The sequence below is a fragment of the Danio rerio genome, chromosome 10 (assembly GCF_052040795.2).
Source record: "Danio rerio strain M-AB ecotype USA chromosome 10, GRCz13ab, whole genome shotgun sequence".
In the NCBI taxonomy this organism is placed as follows: domain Eukaryota; kingdom Metazoa; phylum Chordata; class Actinopteri; order Cypriniformes; family Danionidae; genus Danio; species Danio rerio.
In genome coordinates, this window is record NC_141030.1 from 6606097 (window position 1) to 6615000 (window position 8904).

At 40.3% G+C, this 8904-nt stretch overlaps 2 protein-coding genes across 25 annotated transcripts in view; both read left to right on the forward strand.

Moving 5' to 3' along the window:
- tln1 (talin 1) overlaps positions 1 to 8904 on the forward strand; it is a 1269505-nt gene that overhangs the window by 239946 nt on the left and 1020655 nt on the right. The gene's annotated exons all lie outside the window — the stretch shown is intronic.
- The window catches only part of tpm2 (tropomyosin 2 (beta)), a 60464-nt gene that overhangs the window by 40425 nt on the left and 11135 nt on the right, over positions 1 to 8904 (forward strand). For 8 of the 24 annotated variants that reach the window (XR_015500305.1, XR_015500304.1, XR_015500313.1 and 5 more), the window contains one exon: positions 1005 to 1074. Coding sequence is in view for 9 of the 24 variants with exons in the window: in XM_087269228.1 (XP_087125354.1) it covers positions 1005 to 1074 (70 nt within the window). In the remaining 15 variants the exon portion in view is untranslated. 24 annotated transcript variants of the gene reach the window in all.

The following is an 8904-nucleotide window of genomic DNA, read 5'->3' on the forward strand; positions in this document are numbered from 1 at the left end:
CTTATTTGTCCCTTAACGCTCAGGATCTAATGACTGTCTTACTGCATCCAACTTCGGCAGCAATGATGCGCTGTGAGGGCCCTTGCTTGTGCAGCTCAACAATCCTGCCACATTTAAAGAGAGAAAGCCTTTTTGCCTTTGCCATCTAGAGATCATGAGAGTGTTGCAGGCCAAAATTACAGCAAAGCCAGTTTTGCACAGAATTTACCTTTTTAAGGCTATGGTCCTAAATTTTTGTTCTGCTGATTTGAGCCTGTTTGAGTTTAAATGCAATTTTCATGTAATTGCCTATTCTCTGTTATTTTACGTGTTGCACCTGTGTCTTCATTTGGCATTTCAAAGCAGTACTTGCTAGGCATGGGACAATAACCGTGTTCAAGGTATACTTCATCATCAAGGTATACCTTATCATAGCGTCAGAATTTTATACCAGCCTATGCCTAGTACTTAAAACCTCATTGCACCTTCAGTGCAAAATGAGAATACTTGGAATGTTTCCCCCTCTCTTAAGATTTTGCTCAGGAGTGTAATTGACTCTGGTCCATTGAATAATTATAAAATAAAGAGCACCTGATGTGTACTTAAGCCTGATGCTTCCCATCATGGCTGCAACACTACCTCAGATGTGCATTATTAATCTAATAAGTCATCAGTATTTCCTTAATTATACCTTACAAATTGACATTATTGTTTTACGTAAGAGTGAGCTCAGCCATTGCAACGTTATTGCCTCGAGACTTTTGCTTTCATTCCCTGTTCGTAGATTTATAGCTGCAAAAAAATGTGTTATGGTGCTTTATTTTACTAACTGCCATTTTCCTCAAGTGCACTCGTTTGTGGATTGCTGTTTGTTACAGTCTAGTCTTTGTTGCCATATGAAGTAAATTGGAAGTCCTAAAACAATTGAAGAGAAGAACTTCCATTTTTTAATTGCTGTTTAGTATCAGACGTTTCCATCTTGTTCTAATTGTTTCATAAGAATATGTTGGTTTTTATTTCTTTAGGCTGAAACACGTGCTGAGTTTGCTGAGAGGTCTGTGGCGAAGCTTGAGAAGACCATTGATGATTTAGAAGGTACGACTTCAACATTCATGATTCTGCCTGTAAATATTTTACTAATGACCAATAACGACAGTGAACTTGTGTGTATTAGTGGTGTTGTTGCCTCACTCCAGTGTGCCATTCTAAGTTCAATTTCTTTTTATAGCTCTGGCCAAAAATAAGTTGAATTGGTTATGTGTAGATTCAGATATTTTTCTAAACACATCGCTATTCTCCCTTTGATCAATTCTCAGCTTAGTTCAACAGCTGATGGCACTTTAGGCAAGTCTTTAAAAACAAATGATGCTCTAGGCTAGTTTTTAACAGTAGATGGCGCAATAGGCTAGTTTTAAACTGCAGGTGGCGCTCTAGTCTGGTTTCTACAAGCAGACGTCGATCTAGACTAGTTTTTAACGACAGAGCACTCTAGGCTAGTTTTTAACAACAGGTGGTGTTTTAGGCTAGGTTTTAACAGTAGACGTCTTGCTAGGCTAATTGTTTTCAACAGACAGTGCTCTAGGCTAGTTTTTAACTTAACAGACAGAGCTTTAAGCTAATTATTATAAACGGATGGTGCTTTAGGCTAGTTTTTAACAGCAGACGGCACTCTGGGCTAGTTTTTAACTACAAACAGTGCTCCAGGCTAATTATTATCAACAGACTGCACTCTAGGCTAGTTTTTAACTGCAGATGGCGCTCCAGGGTAATTTTTAACAAGTCAACATTTTAGGCTAGTTATTAACAGCAGATGTCAGTTTTTTTTTGCATCAGATGACAGTAGGCTAGTTCTTAACTGCAGATGGCGCTCTAGGCTAATCTTTGACAGCAGACAGTGCTATGCTTGTTTTTAATAGCAGATGGCGCTCTAGGCTAATTATTATCAAAAGACAACACTCTAGGCTAGTTTTTAACTGCAGATGGCGCTCCAGGGTACTTTTTACCAACAGTCAACATTTTAGGCTAGTTATTAACAGCAGATGTCAGTTTTTTGCATCAGATAACACTAAGCTAGTTCTTAACTGCAGATGGCACTCTAGGCTAATCTTTGACAGCAGACAGCGCTATGCTTGTTTTTAATAGCAGATGGCGCTCTAGGCTAATTATTATCAAAAGACAACACTCTAGGCTAAATATTATCAACAGACAGAGGCTAGTTTAAAACACCAGACATCGCTGTAGGCTAAATCTTTTTAACAGACGGAGCTTTAGGCTAGTTTTTAACATCAGACAGCGCTCTAGGCTAATTCTTATCAACAGACGGTGCTTTAGGCTAGTTTTTAACCACAAACTCTTGGCTAGTTATTATCGACAGACAGAGCTTTAGGTTAGTTCTTAACAGCAGCACTGTAGGCTCATTTTTATCAAGAGACGGAGCTTTAGGCTAGTTTTTAACAACAGCACTCTAGGCTAATTCTTATCGAGAGACTGAACTTTATGCTAGTTTATAACAACAGGCTGTGCTGTAGGCTAATTATTATCAACAGATGACCCTAGGCTAGTTTTTTTAACAACAGACAGCGCTCTAGACTAATTATTATCAACAGACAGTGTTTAAAGCTAGTTTTTAACAGCAGACAGCGCTCTAGGCTAATTATTATCAACAGATTACCCTAGTCTAATTTTTAACAACAGACAGCACTCTAGGCTAATTATTATCAACAGACGGTGCTTTAGGCTAGTTTTCAACTGTAGGTGGCTCTCTAAGCTAGTTTTTTTCACAACAGACAACGCTCTAGACTAATTATTATCAACAGACGGTGCTCTAGGCTAGTTTTTAACAGACAGCACCCTAGGCTTTTTTTAACAACAGACAGTGCTTTAGGCTAATTATTATAAACAGCGCTCTAGGCTAGTTTCTAACTGTTGATGGCGCTCTAGACTTTTTTTTTAAAGCAGACAGTGCTCTAGGCTTGTTTTTATTAGCAGATGGCAATCTAGGCTAGTTTTTAACTGAAGAAGACATGCTAGGCTACTTTTTATCAGCAGATGAGGCTCTAGGCTAGTTTTTTGCTGCAGATGGTGCTCTAGGCTAGTTGTTAACAACAGATGGTGCTCTAGGCTAGTTTTTTGCTGCAGATGGTGCTCTAGGCTAGTTGTTAACAACAGATGGTGCTCTAGGCTAGTTTTTATAGGGCACTTTAGCTGTTTTTTTACCAGCAGATTACACTCTAGGCTAGTTCTTAACTACTCTGAAATGATTCAAGAGAGAATTGCGAATCGATGCATTTTGAAAAATGCAGAATTGATTTCTCCAACAATTGTTTTTGACACAGCTCTGTTTCTTTCCTTTTTTCAAACCAAAAAGAGTAATAGAAAACACAGTTTTGCATTGTTTGAGCTGGTTGTAATATACTAACATTGCTTGAAGTGGCAAAGGCCTTGTGTGCCTTTTGGCAGATGGATCTGTTGTGTTTTTAATGGACTGGACTGCATGTCATCTGTTTATTGGCGTGTTGACTGACACCTTATATGAACAGTGAATAAATAGACGACACGTGAGAGCATGTTTCGTGGGATTAAGTGCATGGAGTTTCATTTCAGGCAGCTTGATCGAGACAAGTGAGCCTGACGTTTATGCTTTCTAACCAAGATTTCATACTGATGGCATGTTGTGCAGACATGCAGGCGTTGTTGTTGTTGTTGTTGAAGGTGGCCTTTATAGTCCTTCATCTCACACTGTTGTTTTGTCTTTTTCTGCTCATTGTCGGTTCTGTCCTTTGTTGGTCTTCTCTCTGCTCATCTGGAATGATGTACAGATGAGGTGTACGCTCAGAAACTGAAGGGTAAAGCCCTCAGCGAGGAGCTGGATCTGGCTCTTAACGACATGACCACCCTCTAAACACTCTTTCGGTCTCCTCTGTCTTTTCCTGTCCATTTGGCTGATTCTGTCCATCTGTTCGTTCTCCGTGTGACTGTGAAACAGACATCAGGCGTCATGGTACAGTCTGATTAGATGAAGCTCATGTTTTGTGTCCTGTCTTTCTGATCCTGAGAGCTGAGGTGGAGTGGTCAACATTGTTTGTTGTTTCCATGAGTGTCCGTTTAGTGGTTCTTAAAGTCTGATGTTTGGCACTGTTGACACTTCCACCGCAGAAACCGTCTCAATGCTGTTATGTCTGTCACTGCTTTACTTTCTTTTGCTGCTGTAATAAATGTCAAAATGTCTTCCTTCTGTTTGAATTTCATTTCTTGTGTGTGTAATTACAGTTTTCTCATGCATTGTGCAACATAATGCATTTACGAAATCTCACTCATGCATGGGTCATTCATGTTTAGGTGGTGATCAAATGTTAAAGTCATCATGAAATCTAAATTTACTCATAGTATTTTCATATGTATGTAGTAGTTGTTACGGCTGCACAATATATCGATTTGAGCAGGGGTGCCCAATGCAGTTATAAGGCATTCACACACAAGCAATTTTACCTTTGTAACGTTTATAGAGAATCATTTTTGGAACTGTTTCAACAGTTTAAGTCTTTGCATTGTTATTTTTTTAACCTGAATATGATTTGTCTAGCCTGAAATCCATAAAGTACTGTTTATTTAGGGACCGAGCACCGAACGGTGCAAGGCCCTATTGGAATTGCTCCGTTTATTATTATTCTTCTTCTTCTTCCGCGGAATGAATCGCGGTTTTGAGGGGCTAAACATGCCCGAAAACTCACGAAACTTTGCACACGCCTCAGAAGTGGCGAAAATTTACGTTTGTTATGGGCTTCGAAAGTAGGCGTGGCAAAATGACTCGACAGCGCCACCTAGAAAAATTAAACGGACAAGCCCCCGATATACGAATCACGCACATGCACGAAAAGTGGCACACACCTCAAACATGCCAAAACATACGAAAAAGTCTCTTGGAGCCATATCTCAAACCCAACAGGAAGTCGGATATTTTTGACTTCCTGCGGCGAAAAAGTGGTGTTTTTGCCATTTCCAGGCGTTGTATTTTAACGAACTCCTCCTAGGGATTTTATCCGATCGACACCAAAATTGGGTTTTGTCATCTAAAGGACTTGGCGATGTTAAATTGCGAAGCTTTAGAGTTTTCGTCGATGGGCGTGTCCGTGGCGGCCTCGCAAACTTTGACGATTCGCCACAAAACAGGAAGTCGTTATAACTCAGGCATGCATTATCCGATCTGCTTAAAATTTCACACGTTTGATAAGAGTCCTGACCTGAACACGTTTACATGCCCATATCCAGATATAGTTATAGCGCCACCTGCTGGCCACAGGAAATGACATGATTTACGGAGTAATAAACTCCTCCCACAAATTTTTTCGAATTAGCATCAAATTTGAGTGGTGTCATCTGAAAGCTCTATCGGTGATATTTTGTAAAGATCTAGAGTTTTCGCAGAGGGGCGTGTCCGTGGCGGCATGACAAACCTCAACGCTTCGCCATGGAACAGGAAGTCCTCATAACTCAACCACACAAAGTCCGATCTGCCTGAAACTTCACATGGTTGATAAAAGTCCTCTCCTGAACACATCCACATAACAATATTGAAGTGGGCGTGGCAAAATGGCTCAACAGCGCCACCTATAAAAATTAAACGGACGAGCCCCTGATCTACGAATCACGCACATGCACGAAAATTGGCACACACCTCAAACACGCCGACACAGATGAAAAAGTCTCTTGGAGCCATATCTCAAACCCAACAGGAAGTCGGATATTTTTAACTTCCTGCGGCAAATAAGTGGCATTTTTGCCATTTCCAGGCTTTGTATCTTAACGAACTCCTCCTAGGGATTTTATCCTATCGACACCAAAATTGGGTTTTGTCATCTAAAGGCCTTGGCGATGTTAAATTGCGAAGCTTTAGAGTTTTCGTCGATGGGCGTGTCCGTGGCGGCCTTGCAAACTTTGACAATTCGCCACAAAACCGGAAGTCATTATAACTCAGGCATGCATTATCCGATCTGCCTCAAAAATCACACATTTAATAAGCGTCCTGACCTGAACACGTTTACATGCCAATATCCAGATACAGTTATAGCGCCACCTGCTGGCCACAGGAAATGTCATAATTTACAGAGTAAAAAACTCCTCCCACAAATTTTTTCGTATCAGCACCAAATTTGGTTGGTTGTTATCTGAAAGCTCTATCGTTGATATATTGTGAAGATCTAGAGTTTTCGCAGAGGGTCGTGTTTGTGGTGGCATGACAAACCTCAACGCTTCGCCATGGAACAGGAAGTCCTTATAACTCAACCACACATTGTCCGATCAGCCTGAAACTTCACATGCTTTATAAAAGTCCTCTCCTGAACACATATACATGCCAATATTGAGTCAGTCATAGCGCCACCTAGTGACGGAAGGAATTTTGGCTTATAACTCATCCACACAATGTCCGATCAGTGTAAAACTTAACATGGTGGATAAAAGTCCTCTCCTGAATACATCCACATAACAATATTGAGTCTGTCATAGCGCCACCTGCTGGCAGAAGGTAGTTTTGCTTATAACTCAGCCCCACAATGTCTAATCTGCCTGAAACTTCACATGGTTGATTAAAGTCCTCTTCTGAAGACATCAACATACCAACATTAAGACAGTCAAGCGCCACCTGCTGGCAACAGGAAGTTTGGCTTATAACTCAGCCAAACAACATCCGACCTGCCTGAAAATTCACATTGTTGATAAGATTCCTCTCCTGAAGGCATCTACATACCAATCTTGAGTCACAGTCATAGCACCACCTGCTGACAGGAGGAAGTTTGGCATAAATCTGTGATTTTCTCGGCTTCTTTATATATATCGGCCTAAAATATTATTGTTCGCTGTTCTCTATCATCCTGAGGCCACCGGGCGGCAGTGAGCCCGGGTGCGAGGTCCCTATCATCGCTGCTTGCAGCTTTAATTTACTTTTATGTTTGCTCTATTGCATTTAGCTATACTTGTAATTTATTACATTCTGTGCATGATCTGTTCCCCTACAGCAGCATGCCAATCAATAGAAAATTCATTCATTGTTTCCATATAGAGGAATTCAAGTCATTTGGTGAAATTGTTTGTATATAGCATTATACACTCACCGGCCACTTTGTTAGGTTCACCTGTTCATCTGCTCATTAACACAAATTTCTAATCACATGGCCAATCGATCTATGCATTTAGGCATGTAGACATGGTCAAGACGATCTACTGAAGTTCAAACCGAGCATCAGAATGAGGAAGAAAGGTGATTTAAGTGACTTTGAACGTGGAATGGTTGTTGATGCCAGACGGGCTGGTCTGAGTATTTCAGAAACTGCTGATCTACTGAGATTTTCCCGCACAACCATCTCTAGGGTTTACAGAGAATGGTCCAGAAAAAGAGAAAATATACAGTGAGTGGCAGTTCTGTGGGCGCAAATGCCTTGTTGATGTTAGAGGAGAATGGCCAGACTGGTTTAAGCTGATAGAAAGGCAACAGTAACTCAAATAACCACTCGTTACAACCAAGGTATGCAGAAAAGCATCTCTGAACACATCGGACCTTGAGGCAGATGAGCTACAGTGGCAGAAGACGACACAGGGTGCCACCTCTGTCAGCTAAGAACAGAAACTGAGGCTACAATTTGCACAGGCTCACCAAAATTGGACAATAGAAGATTGGAGAAACGTAGCCTGGTCTGATGAGTCTCGATTTCTGCTGTGACATTCGGATGGTACAGTAGGTTCCGCATTTTGAGTCAAATTTTGAGCATGGAACCATCCTGCCTTTTATCAACGGTTCATGCTGGTGGTGATGGTTTAATGGTGTGAGGGATATTTTCTTGGCACACTTTGGGCTCATTAGTACCAATTAAGATGGTTATTCAAAATTCAGACTGGTTTCTTGAACATGACAATGAGTTCACTTGACTCAAAATCTGTGCACTTCATTATTTTGTAAAAAAAAAAATATTTTCATGTATATCAACTTGAAATGGTCCTGAAATCAGAATAAAATGTAGGGCAGGGTGGTGCATGATTTCATCATTTGCAAACCAATTGTATTGTTGGTAGATGGATGTTGCTAACAACATTAAAGAAGATTTAAGGACAATTTAACTTCCATTTCATGTCAACTTTATAATACTTGTGAAATAGTCTTAAAGGCCCAACCCCAATTCTATTTTTGAACCCCTACCACTTCCCCTTGGCCCTTCAACCGAGGGTTAAGGACTTCAAAATTTACCCTTAAGAATTGGGACAGCACTACAGCACCTGCACACGTCATCATATGTCATCGTGAGCTCTTGCTTCATTTGAGATCAGACGATCTCGACTGCTGTAGTTATTCCAGTTGTGCTATTATTTGGTATTATTCTTCAGGAAATCACTAAAGCCATATATTAGGTTATCATAACGAAATAATGTGTCAATAAGATCGTAACTATTCTGCACATTTACACAATGGCCATATTCATCTGAACACACGAAAACAACACTAACATTATAGCAGACACTGTAAAAATTGGTTTCTCAGCGACTAGACTTTTCTGATAGGGTATTTGAGCGTCATCGAGTGTCTGAATGTTGTAGGACTGCTATACAGAAATTATTATTATGGAACATAGATTGCAAAATTTAGCGTTTTTTTTTTTTTTTTAAGCATGACGGTAAAACATGAACGCGGTTATGAATATAATAAAGCATGTGCTTGTTTGTCATAAAAATTTCGTAATGACAAAAAAATACTAATTCGTGCATCTCCTTACTTCCTGGTTCTGCAATACTGCCGTTGTGGCTGGTGTATTCTGGGAAATTTTCTAACCCTTTGGTTTCGAGTGTGGTCCTGAAAAATCTTTGTTTAAAGCGCTATTCACCCCTTCCCCTTAACCCTACGCCTTCAAGCTAAAGAGAATTGGGACACCCCTACCCCTT